General features: G+C 40.4%; 1 protein-coding gene across 3 annotated transcripts in view; it reads right to left on the bottom strand.

The window, feature by feature from the left end:
• Window positions 1-2,220: 2,220 nt before the first annotated feature.
• LOC109981461 (roundabout homolog 2) overlaps window positions 2,221-26,753 on the bottom strand; it is an 86,398-nt gene continuing 61,865 nt past the window's right edge. For 2 of the 3 annotated variants that reach the window (XM_065963120.1, XM_065963122.1), the window contains 17 exons: window positions 26,471-26,636; window positions 25,787-25,953; window positions 25,580-25,701; window positions 22,496-22,727; window positions 15,998-16,122; window positions 15,728-15,899; window positions 14,388-14,564; window positions 13,427-13,453; window positions 13,221-13,260; window positions 11,509-11,636; window positions 10,607-10,879; window positions 9,620-9,782; window positions 8,082-8,339; window positions 7,124-7,323; window positions 4,540-4,701; window positions 4,159-4,416; window positions 2,221-3,683 (listed from right to left, as the gene is read on the bottom strand). In XM_065963120.1, coding sequence (XP_065819192.1) covers window positions 3,682-3,683; window positions 4,159-4,416; window positions 4,540-4,701; window positions 7,124-7,323; window positions 8,082-8,339; window positions 9,620-9,782; window positions 10,607-10,879; window positions 11,509-11,636; window positions 13,221-13,260; window positions 13,427-13,453; window positions 14,388-14,564; window positions 15,728-15,899; window positions 15,998-16,122; window positions 22,496-22,727; window positions 25,580-25,701; window positions 25,787-25,953; window positions 26,471-26,636 — 2,672 coding nt within the window. In that variant the 3' untranslated portion in view covers window positions 2,221-3,681. The remainder of the gene's footprint in view (window positions 3,684-4,158; window positions 4,417-4,539; window positions 4,702-7,123; window positions 7,324-8,081; window positions 8,340-9,619; window positions 9,783-10,606; window positions 10,880-11,508; window positions 11,637-13,220; window positions 13,261-13,426; window positions 13,454-14,387; window positions 14,565-15,727; window positions 15,900-15,997; window positions 16,123-22,495; window positions 22,728-25,579; window positions 25,702-25,786; window positions 25,954-26,470; window positions 26,637-26,753) is intronic. The other variant, XM_065963121.1, reaches the window with a different exon arrangement.

Genomic DNA, 26,753 nt, shown 5'->3' with positions numbered 1-26,753 from the left:
AAATTAAGCCTGCGTCTTTATATATAAAAAAAACATTACTGTAGCTGTGTGAACGCAGGTGGAGCCCTGTAATTGGCCTCTGTGGGCGCCGCTGTGTGTTTCTGTTCTTCCATTAAATTCACATGTACTACAAACTGGGTAAATTAGGACAAGAGACTGGGTGGTGGAAAGTGGAGGGGCAGTGGGGGCTGGTGCCAGTAATAGGGCAGACAAATTGTGTCCAAGTGGGTAAAGAATTGATAAGTACAATACCAATTCTTCTGCCCCCACAGCACTTCTGCAGAGCCAATTGTTTGGATTTAAAGCTTAAATGGTAGGATGCACACAGTCCCCACTGTATGCCCAATATCTGCACACAATCCTAATCCCTGTCTATCTGTCCACAGGGTGTCCTATACTGTGCATAGCACCATTACACCGTGCATGGCCTGAGGCTGTTCTCTCCTAAAATGCTGTGCACATCTTTGCTTGGGGAAGCTGTCAGGTTGTCTCGAGATAACTACTGTGACTGTCTCTCCTTACTCCTGAATATGTGATGAGATAAAGTTGAATACGAAACCAGTTTAAAGTATGATTAGTGTCATTATATTACTTTTTTGTTTTTGACCAGAGATATGATCAAGATGGTTTAGGATTACTACAACAAACTAAGGCAAAAGTCAGAAAAAAGGAGTAGATTAAACACACTTATTGTTTCCAATGTTGCAGAGGTATAAACACCGCATGGAAAAGGAAGTATTGGCTGGAAGTCTTTAACACTTACCCCTGGCTTTACTGGAATTACAGAGAAATTTCCTCTTTCCCAGAGGAATCTACTGTCTATCAGACGATGATAGCCGATTGGTTCCAATATTGTCTAAATGGAGAGAGAGCAGTTTATAAACACAAATATATTCATAAATCTGGTGGCTGTGGTGTGCATGTTCTCTAGGATGTATCTACACTTAGACTGGAGCAACCAGAGCTGAAGAACTCTGTCATTTACTCCCATACAAGGAAAAAGAGCATTCCTTTCTGGGAATTAATATTTTACACCATCTATTTACTGTAGCATTGATGGAGCAAACTTTCCTCTAAGCATGATCAACAGATCCCACTAAACTTTAACATACATGTATGTTTATACAAATTCATTTGATGGATTTAAACCTGTTAATATACATACAAACAAATCTCATCAATGTTTTTGTTTCTCGATATTTCTCGTTCTGCTCTCGGATGACATAGATCTCTGTAGGATCAAATGTTGCCACATTAAAGTAAGTTGCTTGGAGCTGTAAGCACAATGTGAAGATCTATTAACCAGACTTTAGTCATAAGCTGTCTCAGAGATCAAAATCATAATAATAGTCAAAATCAATAAAGTACAAAAATAAATAGTTGTTTAGATTTGTAGCACCTATGTGAGACTTTAAAGAGGACATCTTATAGCCCTTTTCCACCTTTTAAAACAGTCCCCTGTGGCCTAAATGAAACATCTGTGCTGTGCTTTGGTCAAAATATAACATGAATCAAGCACCAGAGGAGGTTTGTGACCCTGTATAAACCAGCTCTCTCTGAACACTCCGTTTTGGTGTGTGTGTCTCTTTAAATTCAATGAGCCCCCTCTGAGTTTTACCGATAGACATCACTCCTTCGCTAGCGAGAATAAAAATGGCGGACCTGCGCAAAAGTTTTGCTCTAGGCTGAGGGTGGAGTCCATAAGTGGAGTCACCAGGGGAGGGGAAGGTATTTATTTTTATTTTTTTACCAGAATCCCACTGTGACATCACAAGGAGAGCAAATTTGAAACGGAACGTTTTTCTCTGTGTTGTAAGACTTATGCAGACCACAAACAAAGGACTGGATGGATTTTTTTTCACATTTTGTGGGTCGGTAGGAACTCATGTTACCCACATATATTAAAAACACTGTAAAAGTGGAAAATGCTTTCTTGAAAACGTATGTATCTGATGGCTTCTTTTTACTGATTTGACAGAAAATGGTGAATAATTAGTTGAAAGAAACCAAGTTTTACATAATGATTCCTTTGCGCTCGTTGTTTATAGAGATGTATTATCTAAAATCAATGAGATGGAAAAAAACAACATTGTTAAGGTTCAACATGTCTACATTGGAAGATCTAAAATTGTTTGCCAAGTGCAGAAAAGCAATTTTAAAAACCAGACATGGGCACATGGAAGTTAAATACTCATTCAAAGGCATTGGAGGAAGTCCAGGTTGTTTTCACATACACATTTTATTTTGCTTTAAAGGATTGAAAAAAATGGCCCAATTGAATGTGGCTGTGTATTCCTGAGGGCAAAAACCAATCTGGCAGGTAAAGATTCTTCGTATGGGAGAGCCAGTACCAGAACAACAATCAGAACAAAACCATCCAAACAAGTGTAAAGACATCGCAGCGTGAATCTCATTGGCAGAAAACGCTAATTAGCTGCAATTTTTTAAAGTGGAAAAGATTTCTAAAAATATTTTTCAAATTTGGCAGTTGTTCAAGTCTACACAACTTAGTAAGGTGATAGTGTAAATTCCTAACCGATAAACAGTGTAACACATAGGAACATCTAGTTGCATTTCTTTGATGTCCAACATCATAAATAGTTCCCATTAAACGCTGCAGGACAATTTTGTCTAAGTCATTCACTGACATTACTCGTTACGGACATATTGACCTTTCAATATTGCACTGGTTTATGTCACGTCATGTCATTTGAAAAAAGAATATATAGACATTTGTATTCACATGAAGAATGGGAATTGCAGAGAAGTGACACCACTTTTCTTTTTGTTTCCTTTGGATATCACAACTTATGTGTTGCTTTGTTACAGTAATAATGTTCTGGTAACCATTTGCTGAAAACAACTTTTATCATAATGCATAATAAGATATGAGTTATATTGGCATATCATTTATTATCAAGTATTTCACTGTGTTTCTCCTCGTAACTCTCCGTATACTGTAAGAGTAAGTCTCATTCATTAACATCACAGCCAAGTATATATCTTCTGTTTAGGTTCTGTTTTAACATAGATGTCCCTCTTTGCCATTATTATGATTCTCCTCCTCAGCTCAGCTGACAATGGGTTTGTGCTTATTTTTATTTTTTTTTTACCAAAATGCTCTGTGCAAAGTACAACAATACAGTAGCTTCATCAAAATAAGCTAACAGTTTGAGCATTGATGAAAAATGATTCACAGTAATAAATCACAAAAGAGACAACATTGGGTTTGGCTTGCATAGCAAAGCAAAAGAAAAAGAGAGAAACATTAAAAAATATATTTACAAATTATGCAAGTCCTTTTTCTTCGTCGTTAGTCTTAGTAGTTTCATTGTGATTTTTCTTCCTCATCTCCACCGTGTGAATCTTTTTACACCATGTGACGGAAAATAGAAGCGGACATATAACATACTGTTTACTCTTTTGAAGAGGGGAATGAAAATAACACTGTGAGACTGGTGTCTGTGTCTGTACATGACATTTACAGCTCTGCATCTTCGCTCGCACGAGGTTGCTCCGTCTTCCTTCTGTCGCCTCTTCGTTTTCCTTCTGTCGCCTCTCCGTCTTCCGGAAAAAAAATCATTCTGTGTCACTAGCAGAGAGAAAATCTCATAGCGCTTACAAACAAGGTGTCCCGGGACAGGCAGGCAGCAACTGCAGGGAATGATGCCTCAGAAAAGACTCTAAAGGAGAGACAGATAGACACAGCGAAAAACAACAACTTAAAGCCTTGGAGACACTACAATACTTCAGGACGTGTCTCAGTTTGCATCGGTGAGTTCTACATCTATTTCTCCCCAGTTCAAAATGATGGTTCACCCAAATGTAAAACATTGATTGCAAATTCTTTGCATTTATCTGTATTGAGAGGTTTTCACTAAGGGGCTTCTTGGTACATGACCTACAAAATGAATGACACAGTTAACAACAAAATAAATCTCTCTTTTGTTGAGAATAGGGATTTACCTTCAGCTCTATATTTATTATAACATTGCATTCCTTTTGTCAATCAGGGTAGTTCAAATTAAAACTATGAAATAGCTCAATGCCACTTGTATTTCAAGTTTCGTATATTATCTCTGTCTCTCTAGCTTGCATTCGATCAAATCAATGGTGTAATGTGCACACAGACACATGCTCACGTAGCCTGACACTTACAGTGTTCCCGTTTCTCTGTGCTATTTGTTGCAGGATGCCCGTTGTGGATGGGATCTGTGCCAGGTCTCTTGTGGGAGCCCCTGCTCAGGGTGGCCCTGTTGGATGTTGTAGTGCCGCTCCAGGAAGCCATATGCTGCCGCTCCAGGGTCGACACGGTCACCATGCACTCCTCCGAGGGGTCCGAGGCTGCAGCTGCCCACGAGCTGTGCATTCGGGAACCCACAGTGTGCAGGGGCTTCATGACCGGTGTGTGGGCTGCTGAGTGGATGGTGGACGAGGGTGTTTTGGCAAAGGAAGAAAATGTGAAATCGTAAGAGAGCGAGTCCTTTTTAGAGTTAGTAAGAATAGTGGATGCTCTTGTAAATAAGAGACTTGACTTACTGTCTGTGTTGGTGTCTCTCCTTCTGGGAAGGGTCCCGACCTTGTCTGTCTGGGGTTTGAGGCCAGTCAGTGGGGCCCTCTTGTGGCCAAGGCTATGTGTACCTGCTGCACCGTGGTCTGCAGGGCCAGAGCCTTCTGGGCGACATTGCTGGGAGCTTTTACCTACAATGAGCAGCAGAGGGAGAGTTAACGAGGGTGAAGACTCAACTTAGAACAGAACTACAGCAGTATCAAGAAAAACATTGTACTAAGAGCGGGGCATGCAGCATGAATGTGACTTCACATATAATATTCTTGACATAGTATATTACACTTACAGAAAATACACACCTGCACACATACACACATGTGCACCTTCATGTTTCTCTTTTCCCTTGGTATTGATTTGGCAAATATTTAAAATCTGATTATAAGATAAAATAATGATTTTTTGTAATAGTGCAAACGTTTTAACAATTTGTCCTCTGCTATTGTATATTTGTAATTGTATAAAGTTTATTTAAAAGCATTGCACATATACTGTATTAATCACATTTGTACTAATGCCATTAATTTTAATAGGTCATGGTGTAAGTTAAGTTAAGTTAAGTATATCTATAGTCGTCTATGCTAGTTGGGGTGGATGGTTCAAACATTGTAATTCAAGCAGATAATCCGTGGAAATGAACAGTACAGTAAATCTTATGAGTAATTATACTTAATGCTTACATTAGTACAACTGACTGCCCCAACCAGAAGGCCTCAAGAACCATTTTCACTTTGATGCAGTTAAATAAGCTACCAGAAGTATGAAGTTCATACTCAGAGCAGTGTTTAAATTTTGATTTAAACCATGCATAATGGAAATACGTATCCACTAATGTGCCATTTAAAGCAGTACACCACACTTTCAATATGGCCCCAGTGGAAACAGTGCCACCATGCTGGCTTTGTTCACGATGTTGTTCCTTGTAATGGAGAAGCTTTTTAAAACTGCCTGAATATCATTTTCCGAACGTGTCAACTAAACTTACCAAGATAAAATGTTTGCATCGCTAATGTTGGCAAATATTTTTAGTCCTCACTGACCTGAATCCTGCCCTGCTAAAGGTTATCAAACATGTTTTAAACACATACTCTCAATGCACAAGTCACTCCGTTAACCTATCAAACAATGGAATCTAAAAACAGTATGTTTGTGTCCCTGTGGGAGATGCCTTCAAAAGTTCTCTCTAAAGAAACACTTTTCAAACAGAACCCTATTTATAAATGCATCAAATCTGAAATGTAAGATGTGTGACTCTTCAGTCGAGGACTATTAAAGATTTTTAAAATATTCTATGTCGGGGTTTTGATGCCGTTGCAAGAAAGACTTCAAGTGACTTCTGAAAGACTGTCTGGGTGTCTCGTTGACGAAGAATACTTGCAAAGAAAAATATTACCCATGATTCACACAAGGATATCTGAATATTTTAAAACTAGAAAAAAAATCTATATTAATGTGAGAGTCTATATCACCGTCCATGCTGGCTTCATAAACAAGTTCATGGTCTACAGTTTTCCCCCCCTATGAGGTATATGCTTGACTTGTGTGTGTGTTTTTCAGAGGCTGTTATGCTATGATTACATTGGATTTAATATGCATTGTTCTTTGTTCTATGAAGTGTCTTACAGTAGGTGATAGTTCAGCAAGCTAACCGACTGCACAGCATTTTCTGCATCGGTGGAAAGTTTACATAGGATAATTCTGCTAAAGCCCGGATTAGTTTAGAGAATGACAATTTTACAATTCATTTTGTGTGTTTTGCATAATTTACGTCTGGAGTATCTATGCACAGTAACTAAAAAGGGATTTGTTAGAGAAGTCGGGAAGTCAGTAAAAACTGGAAAATGCATGAAGAAAATACTTCCACTGCTGTGACATGGTCAATAAGATTACAATTTATATGGAAACTTTTGCTGGGTGACTGAAACCTCTTGTGCCTTCACGTTTTGTTTATTTTGTCATAGATATTTTATACACACAGAGGAAAATCAATCGTTTAATTATGTTACATTCTTACATTTGTATCTTTGGCATATATCTGAATGTATATTTGATTGGACGGTGAAAATAAGAGTATAAAACGATCACTCAAAGGTGAAAATACATCAAAATGCACATTTCCTGTATGTGCACGTAATATTAAAGTAATGTTTTGGAGTTTTCATGAACACATTCTTGGACAGATTGCCATGTTCTTAAAAGCACTGTCCTTTAAAACAAGCAATACATCACTTTGTAGTTTTAAAGAAACTCTCAGAAAAACACACTTTTATTCATTTTATATCGTCATGTTGTTGAAATGTGTAAGCGCATGTATACATACATGATACATTTATGCATGCCTTCATTTGACATGCTTGCTTTCTTTTGTGTGTATGGAATGCTTATTTATTTGTCTGTGTATAATCATCTGCAGCTGCATTGGTCACATTTTTCAGTACATAATTTCTTGAGCAGCAGCAGTTAACATTAAACCTGCTTTTTTTTTAAATACCAGCTGTCCACTCATTTCAAAGAAATGACCTCGGATAAATTACTTTTACCAGGTATTAAACATACCTGAGCCCTCCAGGTTATCCACACTGTGACCGGGTGTGTATTCAAAGCCACACAGATTTTTTGACACAACAGCATATCTGTCCTCCTCCTCGTCTTCTTCAGAAAGCAGTGTGGCTCCCAAATCAGAGCCCAGAGTACCAGACATGAAGTCCATGGGAGGGATAGGGGTGGTGGACACACTTGGACTGCTCTTCATGTGCCTAATTAATTGTTGGGGAAATACTGTATATTAAAAAGCAATAAAAACATTTAGAGATGCAGCAGAGGTCAGATAATAAGGTTGGGAAATAGCGCACAACATAGAAAAGCAGGATGAGTGCATATTCAAAAAAGATAGCGATGCAGACACTATGAATGCCTGCAGTGATTTCCCTGATTACTTTATCCGGGCTGGTGTGTGTTGTGCTAACACAATGAAGTTGTAATTGGACTGGATAAAGGATATGTGGATGGGCAGGGCTGTCACCAACATGCCTGTTATCTCCTCCACAGCTGTCCTCCATGATGGCTCACATCCCGCCATAGAGGAGAAGCATGCATAATTACCAGCTCTATTTACTGATGTCAGAACAGCATGTTAGAGTAAACCCAGTCATTAGCCTCCAACACGTGTCACCACTGACTTGTCAAGTTTTCCAACGCTCCATCAAAGGTGTAATCAATGAAGATGTGTTTTTTATCCCTCTGAAGAAACGGAGATTGCAGATTCGGGCTGACACATGTAAATAGCAGCTCATAAGACGCTCAAAAATAGCTATTGATATGCAAAACCCAAACTATTGTCAGAATAAAATGTATCAAATGACAGGTTTTTCTTCTACCATGCAAGGGGAACTATTTTGAACCAAATTCAGATGCACACATTTCAAACAATATAATGTTTCTTTTTTTTTTTTAATAGAGAAGGCACCAAATCAAAGGACAAAGCAGGTCCCAAATTGTGGTTGCTTATCCTTACCATGCCTGCTTGGCCACCTCATATTGGTAAGCCCTTGTCAGCTCATCCAAGTGGGCCTGCAGAATGGACTGCATTTCCTCATGGTGGGCCGAGCTGAGGGAGGAAGATGACGGTTGGCCGAAGGTAGCAGCTCCTGGCGAGGAGGATCGTCCTCTCAGAGGAGGAGTGGGACCTCTCTCCTCTTCGACGTCATTGTCCAAATTCTGATGGCGGTAGGTCTGGACAGACATGGGAGGGGCCCAACTGTTGCTGTCATACCTGGCGTGTGGACAAAATGATTCCTGTGTTATTCAAAACTTTAATTTTGGGACGAGATGATATAAATCCATTCACCAATCATCCATTCATCCATCATCCAACCATCCATCAATCCATTCATCATCCATTGATCCATCCACCAATCCATCCATCCACCAATCCATCCATCCATCAAGTCATCCATTCATCCATCATCCATCCATCATCCATTCATCAATCGATCCATCATCCATCCATTGATGCATTGATCCATCCACCAATCATCCATTCATCCATCCTTTGAGATGATGAGATGAGATGAGATTCAACTTTATTGTCATTACACATATACAAGTATAGAGTAACGAAATGAGGTTTGGCATCTCACCAGAAGTGCAAATAAGCAGAAAGTGCAATAGTCTGTGCTATGTACAGTAATTGCAAAATTTACAGGTGTAGACAAAAATAGTGAATTATTAGGTAAATCTGGATGGCTGGATTAATGAGATGCAATAAATATAAATAAATGCTATAAATAAGTAATGCTACAAAATAAGTGTGTTCTTAGGATTATGTAAGTGTGTTCTTAGGATTATTGTTTGTTGCTTTTAGCTGCTTCGATTAAGTTAAAGCTAAACTTAAAGCGCTTTTAGTTTGTGTTGATTTTGGAGGCCCACACTTTGGTTTTAAGGGATATTTTAAATGAATTTGTTTGTCTTTGGCTCTCTGAATCAGTAGTACTAGAGGCAGGGATAAGATACATAATATGTTGATTTTGGGGTAGGGGGGTTATAAATTACAGTATAAGATCGGTGTATTGACTGTGGCTTCGATGGTGCTGCATTTTAAAGGTTGTATTAGAAGCATTTGTTATTCTGGTAACTGAACAAAAAGACTTTGCAACACAGGCGGTAAAATACTAGAAGAGAATGGTTTGGATTTAGTAAAAGCAAATGTTCTTACCACTTACAATGAGCCACTATTCTAAAATAAATCAACCAAATATGATCAGAATGTTGATTTCTTTACCTCCCATCGGAAGCTTCATGTGTTTAAAAGCCTAATACAAACATACAGTATTTAGTTAAAAAAAAAGGCAGCTGGGTGTATCTCAATATCGTTTAAACTGTGTCCGGCTCCTGTCCAATTTATATGATAGGAAAACAAATAAAAATAAACATACACAGTTTGCACAGGTGCAGGATATGGTGACCTCTGCATTTGCGTTTGTTTCTTCTGCCGACATATGTTTTTTTTGTGTTTGTGAAGACAGAGATTGATGAGATATGAATGTGTCTCACCCTCCTCCGTGGTTCTCCTGAGGGTAGCGGTCAAGGTCAACCTCAGTACCAGGAAGAGGGTGCATGGGTGGTGGAGGCAGGGGAATGTTCGCCCAACATGTCCCGTTTGATTTAGAGCCCTTTGTTCCACCCTTCACCTTCTTTTTCTTCCCAACCTTTGCACCTGGGTTGAAAAAGATGGAATGGAGTTTAGACGCGTCTTCAAAATACTGAAAAATCCCTGCATGCTGTGCACGCAAACCTACTGTATGTCTTACTGTCACATGCACACATACACAGCTTTACCTCACAAACTGTCGTCTATCTCTCTCTGCAATCTGAACTTTTTTCAAATCCGTCTCCCAACCAGTGTTCGTTATTTTTCCTTTCTGTGTCCTGACAGCACATTAGGACTTTTTCTAAATGTTGACATTTCCTAAAGAGGCATCAAAACCTGCGGAAAACCCCTTTAAGTTGATTCCTCACAGCTTGCTCTACTTTATCTCTCGTAGGCCTGACATTTAGCTGAGCACATTGAGCAAAAAAAAAAAAAAACAGACAGAAATGTCTCCATGACTTTGGTCAATGTATATTCACTGCATAAATAACACTGAGGGATTTTTCCGCCATCCCTAATCAAGTTAACCCTTAAGAAATGCGTCATGATTGTGTGACATTTCTAGGGCTAGATAAGCTCCCAGGGTAGAATTGTGATGAAGACAGAAGAGTAATTAAGAACATTATCCTAAGGGTCCATTTTCTGTGAATATGTAAATAAATTCCCTCCTTTTTTATTTTGCTCTTTCGTGGCTTAGATTGCAAACTTCCTCGTGGTACTTTTCCTGGAGAAAAAAAGGTCCCACACACTTATCATTTTGTGGCAAATGTTGCTTGTACTAGCTATTAAAGCTGTATGAAATCCACAGGGACTGGAGATACATCAAAAGGAAGCAAACATCACACCAAATAAAAAACAAAATTTATCTCTATTTTCAGGGTGGCTCGTACCACTGCCAGGGCGTCTGTCCGTTAGCGAGTAGCCCAGGTTTGCCATCTCCTGCTGGGCCTGCAGGGATGCCTTCCAGCGGGGATCTGGCCTGTCCACAGCCAGCTCGTGGAAGCTGTTGGACTGGAGTATCTGCGTGGTGGCGTAGGGGGTGGGCTGGCTGACTCGTGCCGGGCTGCTGTAGCCTGCCTTCCCCATGAAGTCAATACTGCTGTAGATGGCACCATCAGACAGCATGGTGCCCGTTTTCTCCACTGCCGCGGACGGTAAAACATCTGAAACAAAAAACGGATTGAAAAGGGAAAAGGGATCATGGAGAGTTGAGTTGACATGAAGTTAACGATCTTTAAGGTCATTAACAATCCCTGCTGCTCTGGCGCTCGGTATTAGTTAAACACAGGTCTCAAATGGACTTGATATAAATGAAAGTGATTATCTACAACCATAATTAGCATGCAAAGCGCTGTGGGAGCCCGTTGGAGTGTTCACGAGGGGGCTATTCAAACTGCGCTAACCTTCAGCTCTACTGTCATGCACATATGAAGCCTGCAGCTCAGCAGGGTTCCAATTGGCTAAGAGAACATGCTAACAGACAAATACATGTTGCCAATACATAGGCTATACTTTACTATCAATAGCATAACACCATGGGGAAAAAAATCATAATGACTAATAATTTGAAAGAATTGATGGCAAAAGTAAATGCAAATAACATCAACTCAAGCCAAATATCAAGCTTGTCAAATCAAATTAGTGAAGCCCTTGAAGGCTGTTTTAATTTGTGTGTGTGTTTGTCTGTGCTTGTGTGTCTTGTCACTGTACTTCCCAATGGATGAGCATCAAAACTGTCCATCCAGGCTAAAACTGTATTTCCCATCACCCCGACCCTGTTTATGTGTCTTACCTCCTCGGCCAAAGTTGCTACCGCCCTTTGGACTCCCTAAGCCGCCGTTTGCCGGGAGGCTGGTGGAGGGCCACGAGTCAGCCAACCAGGGTAGACCTTGGTCGCCTGCTTTCAGCAACCCTGGGCGGCTGTCGAGAGGACGTTTGTAGAGAAAACAAAAGAGATTGAGGAGAAGGGGGAAAGACATGGTTAAATCACTAGCCTGCACTGGAACAGTATTACCCATTTTCCTCCTGCTGCATCAACAACAAATTGATGTGAAAACTCATTCAGCATATTCTCGCCTGTGGAGCAGCCCCCTGCGCACACAAGCAACAATAAACAACAGAGAGACATAAAATGGCAAGTCTATAAATCAGACTTCTGCCGCCCCGTAACTCCACCAACACTGCGAACTCTCCCCGGAGATACAAGGCAGGCCTAAATACTCACTAAATCCACTTTGGAGCCTTAGCACAACACAAATTTACATTTTAAATTGAGAATCATGGACAGCCTCTGGCAGATCGGCTACACTGGTGCACCGTCTCCATAGCAACAGAGACAGCAAAAGCCCATTAGGTAGTTTAAGGAAAGCTACCGTGTCATTTTGTCTTAGTGAAATACAATGCTCATGAATGCATGCTTTGACTTCAATGTAGGGAAGTTGTGGGCGGCAATTCAGGGAGAAAAAAAAAAGAGACCATTTTAATAGCTCTTTGTATAAACTGCTATAAGAATGGCTAAACACTCACATGCCTCATGCATTCCTTGTCCACATATGCTTTCTTAACGTGCAGCCACACTGAATTTTCCTACTGAGCCTGGCTTGCCAAGCGTCAGGGGAATTGTTCACAGCTGACTTAGTGATAGCTCAAAGGTGTTCAAACAATTACATCAATAATTTCCATTTTAAAATGCACAAGCATGTGCATACATTTGCATACATTTACTTAGCAACATATGCAAACATCAACACATCAACACATACAGGAGAATAGTGTGAAAAAGCACACTCATGCACACCAAAAAGGGTCAGGCAAGAAGGAAAGTGTTTATTTTTAGTCCATTATTTGCAACATTTGTTCTAGCTGGGGGCTTATCTGCTTGCTTAGGTGTGACAAAACAGAAGAGGGCATGGAGAGGAATAAAAATGAAGATTCTTTCATTTTCCGCAAAGGAAAATTCACCCCCTTCTTTTGCTGTTTCAGTACACTTTGATATTCAATGGATACAGAGGTAAACGTCACTCCACTTTGGGCATTTTCTGAGCAGGCAGCAAACTCTCCCAGAGTGGAGTCTCAAGGTCTAACACTTTGTTGTTAGAAACCCATCACAGTGTACCATACGCCAAGCTTTTTCAAAGAGCACATTCATCACCTTTCCCTTCCTCCCATGACCTCTCACTCTGCCAACACCCTCCAGTGAACAGAGAGGCAGCCGGCGAAAATAAACAGCGGCCCACCTGCATTAATTGGTAGCACTCGCTTGAAAGGCGTGATTAATGATTTCATCAAGTGTACATCAGTGCAAATCATACACTGATATGAGCAAGCAGGGGCGAATATCATAACATGCATGCAAATTCTATTCATCATGGAACTCTTCATTATAGGTATTAACAACAGGCTCTTGTCAGTGTGGTGGCGTATGGAGTTTTGAGCTAAAATGTTAGCGGGTAAAGGTTAAGCTGTGGGGTTTCATGGATTTTATAAGTTCATTTAAATTCTTACCTTCCGTTTCTGATCAGGCCTCTGTCTCTTTGGAATGTAACTTGTGGAGAAAAGAGGGAGGACAAAGAAAAAAACGTTAAATTACAATTATTTTGTCTGAAAATGCGTATCACTAATATCAGTTTGAATGACAACTGATGCCACCAGCAATATAGGCAGCTAACTGTATGTGCTATTATTGTAATATATTAAAGTACAACACATACCTGCACGGGTAAAGGTGAAGGACTGAACTGCAATGCAAAAGACAAGGTACAAATGATGAATAAGAATAAAAACCATGGTGTAATGTAACCCATTCGATTTTGATGAAACTGGAGGCACTAATGCATCAAACCACTTCAGCAGCATTTTCTGCATTACTCTTGATTGCCCTGAGGGCTAAAGTTGAAATAAAGGTTACACACTTGACCTCGTAAGCCTGGTGCCTCTGCACCATCATCATTTCATTTATTCATTTCTTAGAAATAACAAACTGGAGCATGATGGGGTTGTCTCATAAGAGAGGGGCAAAAAGAGTGTTCTGAAATGAACTACATTCCTTATAGCCATGTATCTATATACAGTAGATATTAGGGAATCAGGGCAATTCTCTTCCTCCTATCATTCTCCTATCACACTTTAATAGGGAAATGTGTTGTTTTGAACTAAACTCTTCAATATGTTTTAGAGAAGGAATCAGGGATGCAGCACTCAATCACGTAAATCCCTTTGGAATCAGGAAATCACGGCACCCTTTCCCCACGTCACTGTAATGAAAACTGCCTTACACATTATAATAATGGCACAGAGCTATATGCTTGACTCACAGAGGGATGAGAATATTTCATATGCTAACCTCGGAGCGCCTCGTGTTAATGTGCAAACAACACAAGCCATGGTCCGGTAATGGAAGGGGATGTTAAATTACTTATCTCGCATGAATGTATTAGAGTGTTGAGGTGCGGCACTGATGGAACTCAGCACAGTCGATGCACATCAGTGCACACTGAATTAAAGTCAATAGGGCCTATTTCCACCCGCGCTGAATATATACCCTTTGTTCTGCTTTTTAGTTGTCTCAAATGGAGTCGCATCTGTGATGACATCAGCTTTCATTGGACGGAGAGACCCAGTGTGCTTTGAGATTCTGTGTTGATGCAGAACCATGTAAATTGTTTTTCTTACCTGCATAGTTGCTGAGTCCCTTCCTCTTTTTCCTCCTCCAGTACAGCCAGGCGCTGAAGCCCATGAGGACGATCCAGCAGGCGCCTCCTAACCCGGCGATGAAGGCCGGCTGCTTGACCACGTCTGAGATGCTGTTGTTGCCCTCTGATCCCGTCATTATGTCTCTCAGCTCTGCACCTGGGGAGGGGGGGGGAATACACGATACAAACAAAAGAGGAAAAGACAAGAATGAAAGGTTGAATGTTGATATTACAGTACAAATGAAGAAATGATTGCATTTCAAATAGCTGCTGTGCATGAAAATCATTTGGGATTAAAAAATGAAATGAACACAAAAAAAAATCAATTCAATCTCCATAGTGGTATACAAAGTGCAAAAAATGCTAGATATTATTCATAAAAACAGCAATGAGCAGATAAGCTTAATTCATGTGCTTTACTGGCCAGGAATCTTTGAGGAAACATATTTTCTACAAAAGCAACATACTTATTGATTGTGTCAAATAATGCACTTCAAAGAAAATAGAGACAGAAAAAAACCCCATAAAGAAACAGCATCATCCTGGGAGTTTGAGCATGTTAAAAACAAAACAATAATAATAAATGATTTTTTTTTTTTTTTTTTTCAAACAGCATCAGTGCATCCAATACAGAGGCAGAGTAAATCAATTCAGCAGTGCACTTATCAACTTGAGCTGCAAGACACGAGATTGACAGAGCAGCTCTGACAGAGTTTGATTTTCTGTTGCGGCTACTGTGCTGTGAAATTAGATTCACAGTCTCCAGCAGGAACACCCCACCTCCACCACCACCACCACCACCACCACCACCACCCAACCCCGCCCCGTCGCCCCCTCCCCATCATTAAGCTGTGGTCCACATGCCTGTGTTTTCCCCTTCTCTCTGCACGTTAAAGGTGTTATTATATATCAGTCAAAAGTCACAGATGAAGAGCATCTGGCCTGGGCTGCCATATTGATTCTTGGCTAATATACTCTGGGCATCCTTTAGCCATTTGATAAGATGTGATAGTCTGATAAGCTCCCACAAAAACACTGTCTACTTTGTTAGCGCCAGCTGCCCACATATTGAAGAGGATTATTGATATGGCTAACAGTACTTGGCAGTGTTACCAGACACTATGCTTAATGAAACGCTATTGATTTCTCATTGGACGTCTGCGTTTGTAAAGCGCAATCTTCTTTTCTTCAAGTGCAATAAATTGATAAATCATTTTTCCAGAGCCCCCTGATCTGTGAAGGAGACCCCAGGTCCCCCATTATTAGGTCATTTCATTTGACTCCAGGTTTAGTGTGTGTGTGTGTGTTTGAGTGGATTACCCAAGATGATGAGCTGGGGTTTGCTCTTGACCCCCACCCCTGCACTAGTGCCTGCAGCCACCTCCACGTGGTACTGCACCCCAGCCTGCAGCCCCCCGACCACCACTGATCGGATGGTTGCGTCCACAGACTTATTGACGTGAAAGCGGGTTTCGTTGGCCAGACACCAGATCTGTAAGAGACAGACACGCCAGACAGAATTCATTGTGAGGTTTTGCAGAGCATTAATAAAACATATACTTTCATACAGTGGATCAGGTCTGATCTTACCTTGTACTCCTGGATGATGCCATTCTGCTCATCAGAGGGGGGAGGGTCCCATGACACGCTGATGGATGTGCTGTTATGGCTCCCGACTGTCAACACTGTCACTTGCTGTGGCGGTGCACCAGGTGCTGGTGGGTCAAAGAGCGTTAAGGAAAGAATGTAAATACAAGAGGGAAAAAGAATAAATGATGTACCATATTGTTCCTGTTTTTTTTTTTCTCATGTCAAAGAAGGATTTGTCTCACCCACTTACTCACTTCATATTCATAGAGCAAGGCATACAACAAAGTATTTTCCAAGCCAGTGTAGCAGATGGCGAGCTGAGCACTTCATCTCAATTTCATATTTTAACGGTAAAATGTTTGCACATAACTAGGATGCACTTGGACCTTGAAATGCACCATTGTTCTAATTTACTCGTTTAAAAAAATCTATTATCTTACTGGCACCATAAGTTGTGTGCACTAAGCATTAGTCGTCCAAACTGCACTTTACTAATTGCATAAATCAAAACCATTCCAAGCAGAGCAGCAAGTTAAAACAGGAGTTAAATTCGCCCTGCCAAGAACAAATGGCAGAGCCCAGCAGCTAACATCACTTCCATAATGGATTAGAACCATTATGGCCACACGTAAATGCTTCCAAAGTAGCTGTATTCAATTTTGCATATCATATCTGAATGAAAATGGTCCATCTCCATGTCGTATAATGAGGATTCTGAGATGGTCAGCAGACACGATATGCCTTACGGTGCCAAATTCAAATTTCCCTCTTTTGATAGGACTATTTTTTTTCAAATGTATCAATCTGTTCTGATGACCTTCATGGACAGATCTGTGAAATAAAGAGTCTTCAGGCAGCAGGAGGTAAAAACCATGCATGTCAATGTAAGCGAGCACATCTTCATGTCTCAATGAGTGGGCTTGCATGACTGCTCTGGGCGCATAGTTTCTAGTGATTTCCATTAAAACTGTCATTATGTTGTGACTGAGAGGATGAAATAACTGCTCCGAACCCAATTAAGGAGCTGCAAAATAAGAATGCTATCTGCTGTGTAGTGTGAGCAAGGCACTGAACGTCAAAGCAGAGCAGAGAAGCCAAAGCAGGTGGGCCATGATGGGGGATTCTCTTGTTTTGATTTTAAATTCTCCAGATGGGATTGGTTCCCTAATTGGCTGGAGTGAAACGCGCTAAACATGTGTCTCATAGAGGCAACAGAAAATAAGGGTTGTATCGAGATACGTAGTGTAAATGCTGCATCAAGAGTATGAGTAGTAAACTCAGATGAGAAATAACAGCAAAACAACAGAATTTGATTTAGCTTGAAAGATGAAAAATAAACTTCACTAAATGATTTAACTGACGCTTCAAAGAGAGTCTCCAAAGAGACGTGGCATTTCAGCACAGCACTTTGTAACTTGTTTTTGAAAAAGTGCTATCTGACAAGTAACATCTAACAGTCTGTCAGTACAGAGGATATTTGATCTGCCAAATGGGATGCAGTTTATTTCTAATACAGTTATCGAGGATATCTGTATCCAGACTTCAGAGTGTTTTGACTGAAGAGTTACTAAAAGACCAGCAGTAAAATATGAAGATCAGAAAATGACCCAGCTCTTATACTGTATATCACACACAAGTATTTCTGCTGAGGTAGCATCTCAAAAATATCTTTAAGTCTTTTCTTGACACTAATCAATACAAATGAAGGTGATTTGCAGTGGAAGGAAATTGATGTGGCTCTCTGGTTCATCAGTCTTAATGCAAACATTAAACTTTTGAAGGCCAAATTTCACCAAATCAAATCACAATCAAGAATATATTTATGTAAAAACAAACAAACAAGCGCATCAAATGGAGCCCAAAGCGCCCCCAGCCATGGATTATTCTTTATGAAGAAAACTTTAGTTGTAAACAGCTGGTTTATGATTTGTTATTGTAAATCAGATTTTTTTTTAAAAGGAAAAAAAAAAAAAAAAGACATAAAGCTGTTCATTGGTCGAGCTGCAATATCCAGATGTTGCATTTATTTTTACTAGCAGGGGAACACCAAATTGTAGTGATGTTGTTGAGTTACAAATTGTTAAGTAGTGGAAATTGCACATCTGGATTGGCTAAATAATCCTTAGGCTTGAGCCAAAATCCGTCGATCAACAATTTTTATTACACATCTTTCTACCTCAGGAGAGATAAAGAACGAGTGAGAACACCAGCTCGATTCAGAAGTGGCGTTTTATCTTCTCATTTCCATTGTTTTGTCGAACACCACCGTGCTACGTCCTGAATACTGCCTCACACGATAGCTGCTGCACACAATTCCCACGAGACAACGGAGAGCATAAAATCAGCAACTGTTACACAGTTTACATGGATATGAGTGGAATGAGCAATGAAAAAAAGTGGGAAGAAGAGTGACATTCAGTTTTACAATGTTTCTCAATAATAATTGGGGCGGCAGTAGCTCAGTCTGTAGGGACTTGGGTTGGGTATTGGAGGGTCGCCGGTCCCGGCACGGACCATGTCCGGAAATTGGTCTGGTAGCTGGAGAGGTGCCAGTCCACTTCCTGAGCACTGTTGAGTTGCCCTTGAGCAAGGCACCGAACCCCAAAAACCGCTCTGGAGCGCTCGCTTTGGGCAGCCCCCTCACTCTGAGACCCCTCCATTAATGCATGTCCATAGGATCCTGTTTGTGCATATGTGTGTATTTCGGCCTATGTTTGTGTAGCATGTTAACTAGACAGAGTGTAAAACTGAATTTCCCCTCGCGGGATTAATAAAGAATAAATTATTATTATTATTATTATTATTAATAAGATTATGCTGAGAAGAAAATGCTACCTGAAACTAGCTTTTGTAAGATAATGCGGATGTCTCATCATTCATGTAAGTAATTCCAGTGATGCTGCTTCAGCGAACTGATGGAGCAGGTCCACTCAGTCCAAGGTTTACATTAGGAGAAGACAGGAACCGTTAAGTGTTGTCCTGCAATTTCCATATTAATATACATATAATATACTGGAACTATCCCTGAGGATGAATAATGGCTACACTACCAGTAATAATGACTCAGGGAAATATTAGAATACTTGTTCACAACAGCAGAGAGGGTCAGAGGTTATATTGTTATTAATGTGACTAATACAGATGATAGGACTCATGAACACTGTAGCTGCAGAGTAATTTAAAGCAATTAATGCCTTCAATGTCTGAGGGAACATTTCAGTTTTTTTACTCACAGCTGTGCAATTAAACAAAAGGCACTTAAGCTGCTTAATGTCCTGCTATATAGAGTGCTAAACATAACCTGTTATGCTAATGAGTGCATCAATTAAGCTAATTAATTCAGGAATTAGCAAACATTTCAGCGTCTACCTCACTGTCCCAGATATAACACCCCTGTAATGTTCAATAAAATCTATCCAGGCAGAGGAACTCCATTCCGCACAGGATGGCCTTGTCTTTTCTCCTCCCTGACCTTCGGTATATCTTCATCTTAGCAGCTATACCTGTCTGGAAATTTGGCACACAATAGCATTTCTTTGAATGGAGTGGGGGGGTGGGGAGAGTGTGAGGTTCCTCTAGACAAATGTGATGACAGTGAGGTCATAGAGCCTGCAGCCTCTGGCCAAATTTCTCTTTCTCACAACTCATCAAAGGTTTGCGAGGATCATTTATCTTGATACACAATTTCCCCTTGTATGCAGTCAGAGACATCAGCTGATTTGACCCCGCAAGACCCCAAAGACGCCCTCTGCTAGGTTTTTCACAAAGGCACTGCCACATTCCCAATCTGCCTTGATGGATATCGAGTGTTTTTCCTCAGAAATCTGCAGAGCAGCACATTTTGGGGCTCTAGAGTATCTGCAGATCAAGCCAATTTTTCCCTGCACTACGATGCCTCATTTCCTGGATCCCAAATAACTACAGTAGAGCTCAGTCCCCAGTCGGCAAAGACCTCTAGTGATCCTATGTGGCCATTTTAATTGGGCTACGGTGAGCTGAGTTTCTCTTTTTCCACCAGTGGTTGCCCCTGTTCACAGCCCCTCCTCTTATTCTCCTACTGGGAGGAGGATGCATTAATGGTCTTCAGCACAACTTGCTCCCAGTAAAGCTGTTTCACACAGATCAGCTGATGCAGCACCCAACTGCAGGAAACCACAAAAAATACACCACCCCCACCACCAACACGAACCCCCACAACTCAACTTTTGTAAAATAAGCACAACAGTAAGCATTTACTCACTTTGGAAGTGGTGTATAACTGGGATTGGGCTCAAGTATTGTGGGGCGGCAGTATGTGTGTATTTCAGCCTATGTGTGTGTTCATGACTTACAGAGTGTAAAAACTTAAATTTAATCTTATTATTTACTAAATAAACATTAGTAATCAACACATAATGACATAGATTCAGTGTTGTTAGGATAAAATGAGTTGATTGTATTACAATTACGTTTAGTATTCATTTAATTTAACACAAACTTTGTCAGAATAAGATCAGCTTTGAAATGATTAGAGGGATTTGACTCTTTTTTTTAATGATTGCAATAGAGTGACAAACTGGTGACATATACATAACAAATGAGACACAAAAAAACAAACAGACAAAGTCAGGACAACAACTCCAAAATACAGTAAAAAAAACAAAAAAAACAACAAAAAAAAACAAATAAAGACAGCAAAATACTAAGACATCAATAGACACACATCAGACTACAACCAGCAAATACATTACAAAACTATATGAAATACCTAAGAAAGGATGCAAGAAGTGAAAGAAGCGATAGAGAGAAAGAGAGAAGGTGCTTTGTAAGGGGGACTTGAGAGGTAGAAGAGAGTTGAGGGGTTGAGCAGTGTGTCTGGTATGTGTTGAATATGTTGATGTTGAACAATGTTGTGGTGTGAGAGGTGAGAATTTGTGTAATGATTATGTTTTAGCGGTAGTTGACTGCAGCCGGTCAATTTCTAACAAAGGCAATTGGCACCAAATGGTCTTCATCTGTTCAACTTCATCTGCCACACATTTCTTGGACTACTGTTTTCTGTAAGATCTGTTTAAATATTGTTGACAAATTATTTTTGACCGAGTTGCTTTCATTGCTTAATATTGTTTTGGTAGGACAAAAAAATCATCGCCACATGGTCTTTATTGGAGTGTAGACTTGGCTCAGTTTCTGCCGAGAATGATCTATGGCAATGATATGACAGTCGTTTTAATAACCATCAAAACCAACGGTATGACTTCCTGGAATAAGTTACGAAGCACGTTGCCCCCCCATCCACCCTTTTCCCTTCCTCAGCCCCATTCGTCTGCTGTAGATGGCTCTTCACCAATTAGTCTGGTTCTACTTGAAGTTTTTGTCTGTTAGGGGAAGTTTGCCAAGTGCTTGCTCATTGTGGATTAATGTCTAATTAAATAACATAGAGCATGATCTAGACCCTCTCTTTATTTAAAATGTCCTGAGATCACTAACTTCCTGTTAGTATTTGTAATGATTGGAGGGATTCATCGGTTGATTCCATGTGGTTGGAAGTGGTGGACAGAGTTAATGATTTGGGATTGTTATTTATAAATGTTATTTTAGGAAGTGGATTGAACTATTTTCACCCAAGACCCTTCTGCTTTTTTTTTCTAAGTTTACAGATTTGAGCTAAATTGACCATCATTATGTTTTTTTTTTTTTTTTTTACAAATATAGATATTATAAGATATTGTATGTGTACATTTGGACTTTTAAGCTAAATGTTAGCTATTAGCAATTCCTGTATTCAATGTACCAAGGAAAGTACACAGTACTCTCACTGCACAACTAGACTCAGTCTTAATAAAATGGTAATTCTTAGGTCATTTTTTAGGCAATACACTAAAAGATGTGTAATAACCTAATAATTATTTTTATATTACACTATCCTATACCATGAATAATTCTCCTTAAAAGAATTGACACCTGATCAATCGGTCTGCAGTTCAAGAGGACAAGGACAACAGCATCACAAATAAACTAAATGGGCATAATATGTGTGTGTGTGGGTTTGTTTGTGTGTGTGCATGTGTGTGTGTGCGTGCTGGTATAGGAGGCTCATATAACACTGGTATGGTTGGTGTGTGACGGAGACATGGCAGCAGGGGTCCACAGAGGAGCAGCGTAAGAGTTGGGCTTATGTCAAAAGAGACAGTCTGTGCCCTCCCCCCTCTGCATACTGAGCCACAGAGGCCCGAGCTTGTCACAGACCCCCACTGCGCTGTCTGGGAGACCTGTTTTCACACACAGGGGACTTAGCACCGCAGTAGCATGCGTGTGTGGGTGGTTGTACTTGAAATGCCATTATCCATTACTATCTAGCCTTGTAGCAATTACTAGCGGCAACCAAATTTAAAAGCAGGAAGAATCATTTACACAAGAGCATCTGCTCATGCATAAGTAACTTAATCTTTCATTTCTTTCTACATAGTCAGCAGAGAAATCACTTTTTGTGAGAAATGTAAATGAACTGACGCTTACCTTCTTCCATGGTGCGTGCCGTCATGGATTCACTGTCTGCACCCTGGAACTCATTGAAGTATGGCCGCACTTTAATCTCATACACGATGCCTTTCTTCAGACCTGAGAGAGTTATGTCCCTCTCCGAGGCGACCTTCAGGTCCTCTATCTGCCACGGCCCTGGGGAGGGTAGACCTGACGTCTGCCGGTACAGAACCCGGTAGCCTTGAATAAACTGCGATGGATTCTCCACCTTAGAAGGAGAGGCGATGATGAGGACATATTGTATGGTAATGATGTAGGACGGGTTGTACATCTGGGTGTAAATTGTTTTGGAGCTTTGGATCAGCATTCAGTTTGGGTCCTCTGTCAGTGACAACGCATGCTTAGTTAACCATACAGTATAATTAGCAGCAGAGAAGAAGGAACCATATCAGGAGAGATGAAATGTAATTGCCAAAACTGAACAGAGCCCCTGAGAAGAAGACCTGCAGCTCACTTTGGAGTCAAAATGCTGAATCACAGCAGTCTGAGTGCATATAATATGTAAAGCTGTGAAATATGTAACAGATAAAATTCATAGTAATGGCATGTTAACAAGTGCAGAAACAAGACAAAGCTTTTACAAGCAACACAAGGCAGCTGCTCGTCATCCATGTAGTCCAAGCATACTCTATTTGATAATTCAGTCTGCTTCTCTCTATCTGTATAGCCTCAGTCCACAAGTTGTTAACACAAAGATTTGTGAGTCCTAAAACTTTACAAACACTGAATGTAGTACCACCTACACTATGTTACTTGAAGAAGAATACATATGTTCAAGGCCTTGACATAAACTGACTTTCTCTGTACACTATTCTTTGAAGATAGCTGCTGTGTATCTATTCCACAATTCACTTTGATTTGCTGCAGTGAAATCTTGAAATGTAGTTGCTGTACCACAAGAAACCGAAAACATATGTCTTTGTAACATGATGTTATTGAAGCAAAACTTTCAATGTATTGATTAGACACCAGAGAAATGCTTCTCTTTCAGTACGGCGCTAACTTAGGAACTACAAGAGAAGAGGTGGAATATTTATCTTTCCTTTTCATTTCCTGTACATGACATGATTAAGTTGGGGGTTAAGATTTACTTACAACTAGACAACAAGGAAAGTAACACTTCATCAAAGAACTGGGTTTCGTTGCCTGATTTTTACGGGAGTAACAGATTGCTAAATATGAGAAAACTTAGTCTTGGAATCCATAATAGGAAATTAAGTTGGGTGGTCGGACACGCACAAGGCACCACACACTTGAGCATTTATGCAATGTTAAAGCAACAGTATGTAGGAATTCGGTTTGGTACACTTTAGCACCCCCCGTAGGCCTCTGATTGGAACTGCACTGATGTAAAACACGACCTCATCGACAACGTGTATTTGTTAAAAAGCAGAGGCCGGCAAAGACGTTTTCAGAAGCCAGAGGACCATGTCTACCGGCAAAGCACGAATATATCTTGATTTTGCGCATATATGACTCTGCTAGTGTCCCAGTCCTGTTGTTTGCGAACTGTTTGCATGTGGAGTATAGCCTATGAGTATGAGTATTCAACTGTTGCCATGATATCTTTAGCCGTGAAACAAATCATAATACTTGCTAGGCATTGGTGAAACCAGTTTGCAACCATGTATATGTCATGTGTTACATTAACATTTTGTTATAACTCGATCTCGCCAAGCCTGTCCAATATTTCCTCGAGGCTTCTTTCTCGGTCACTCTCACTTTTTCTCTTCTTAGCCTCATCTGTCACTGACCTCTAACGTCTAGACTCAGCCATCGTGTCAAACAGTAGCCTACAGAGTCAGGCTAACTGGCTTGTTTTTACCTGGAGGTTGGTTGGTGTGTGAACTAGTGCCGTAAAGCTGTACGCACTTCTTGCAAGAGATCCACGGGCCGCTGCCAAACTTAAAAAGTGCTATAAGAAGGCGACTGGGGTGTTCTTTAGAAATACAATAGACACCTTTCTCGCTGTTGAAAGTAATTGTACTATCAGATCGACTATGAAACTTCTATTTTAAGGTTGAAAAGATACATAGTGTTGCTTTAAAGAAGTGGATGTAGCCACCTTGTCATTACCTATGTGTTTGTGATCCCTCTTGTAGCCTTTAATTAGATAGTTTGAGCGTCAGTCTCTTACAACAAAAGATTTTCACCAGAAGAGACAACATTTGGTCAACAGGGTTGATATGCATTGTTATGTCTCCAACCTAGTTCACAAAAGCTGCTTTTTTCTCACTTCAACTCGAATTACGAGCCTAAATTACAACATAAATATAATGCTGTTTTGAATAAGACTTGAAACTAGAAAATCTAGAAACTAGCTTTATGCTGCTACCAGAAGAGTGGCCCCCTGCTTTTTAAAATAATGCCAATTTAAGGCATCGCTCATTGGCTTTACTTACAAAATAAGAGTCTATAAATTCACTTCTTGAATACAGGCTATGCCTGTGAACAATTTCAACAATCCACAAAAAAGGTTCACATTGGGTAATCAGTGTTTTTCCCGCAAATGGAGCCTGTTCAAATAATGTCTGTGGAACAATTGAGATGGACCACAAACGCAGCTTTATCCTGTCACTGTGTCAGTATGAGGGCTCTATTACAGTACATGGCTGTTGTAGTGACAAGCATGAAATAGCAGACTGGTGTAAGCCCATCCTAGGTGTGTCATTAACCTACAGCAGCAGACAGCGGGGACACCTTGCCAACAGACAGAGAGAACATTTCCCAGATAAAGGGCTGACTGCAAACAGCCTCCAGAAGTGACACATGTAGCAGCTAATGGTGATATATTTGTTCTGAATAGAAACATTAGTCTTGATTCCTGCATCACCTCAAACCATTCTAAATTGATGGAGCACCATCTGTTCCGACTATGAATGTGTAACCATCCCATCGTGTTTACTCGGTGCGCGTGTGTGTGCCATCAATCCCAAAACACAGTGCCATGCCAAGTTAAAAGTTCTAAAACAAGCTTTGATGTTCATGTTTTGTCTGCTGCTCTGAAGGTAAATACTGCTACACATCAATTTTAATGTTGAAAATGTTCAAAGTACTTACAGTCCATGTAACCTGCACAGAGGTGGAGCTAAGAACCACAGGGTTATGCATGCTGACCACCACATCCCCTAACTCCTTCTGCACACGGCGATGGTCCACTCCCTGTGCTGTGGGACTTATGTCTAGGAGACAGAAAGGGATATATGCATGTAGAGTGGACAGGAGTGATCTCAAAGAACACATTCAAATGCTTTGTTATTCTTGTACCTTGGGTCCGGACCGGCTCAGACATGGGGCTAGGGTCCCCGAGCCCTTGAGCATTTACCGCCCTGATGATGAACAGGTAGACAGTATTGGGACGGAGGTCAGTGACTGTGAACTCGGTGGTCTTAACGTGGTCCGCCACTGTCTGCCAGCTGTTACTCACTGACTGACTGCAAAAGGTGCATGGTAAAATTGTATTAATTAGGATGAATATTTCTTCCCTATTGAAGTCATCTAGACAGTTTATTTTGGGCAACACTTTTATACATCTACAGACTGGCAGGAGAAATGACATGTCACATGGTAATGGCAAAGGAAATGATTTAAAATGCTAGATGTCATCATCAAAAAGAGTGATCAGGGTAACAATTATGAAACATGCTCCTTTGAAATGCTTTCTTTTTGTCTACATTTTGATAAGGAAAGAATGAAGTCAATTCTCACATGCCAATCATGTTCTGCTTAAAGTGAGCTTTTATTGCCCAATGATTAGCATAACAGTTAAAACACCAGAACATTTTTCACTCTTTTAAAATGAAAGTAATAAAGCATCCAGATTATTCTCCTTGAAAGTGCACTGACTTAATTGTATGCCCGCCAAAAAAAAGAAAACACCCCCATCTGTTACCGCCATGAGAGTTTTTGGGGTCACTAAATGTAGCCAGAAGCCATAGGTCACAGACATACCCAAAGGCCTCGATGACATAGGACGACACAGGGGAGCCCGCCTCTGGCCCTGGTTCCCATGACAACGAGATAGTGCTCTTGGTGACATCAGTGACCTCTGGCTTGGAGGGCGGCCCTGGGAGGGCGGACGCGTTGTGAGACATGAAGTCTATGAGGTCAGGGGAGTCTGACATAGGAGAAAAAGCAGAGACTGAGAATTAATACCTGAAATGGCAAAGCATTTCAAGTAATTTTATGCTTGATATGCAAAAATGATGTTAATTATTCATGTGAAGTTTTTCTA

The sequence above is a fragment of the Labrus bergylta genome, chromosome 14, assembly GCF_963930695.1.
Source record: "Labrus bergylta chromosome 14, fLabBer1.1, whole genome shotgun sequence".
NCBI classification, from domain to species: domain Eukaryota; kingdom Metazoa; phylum Chordata; class Actinopteri; order Labriformes; family Labridae; genus Labrus; species Labrus bergylta.
This window is presented reverse-complemented; position numbering and strand designations above follow the sequence as displayed.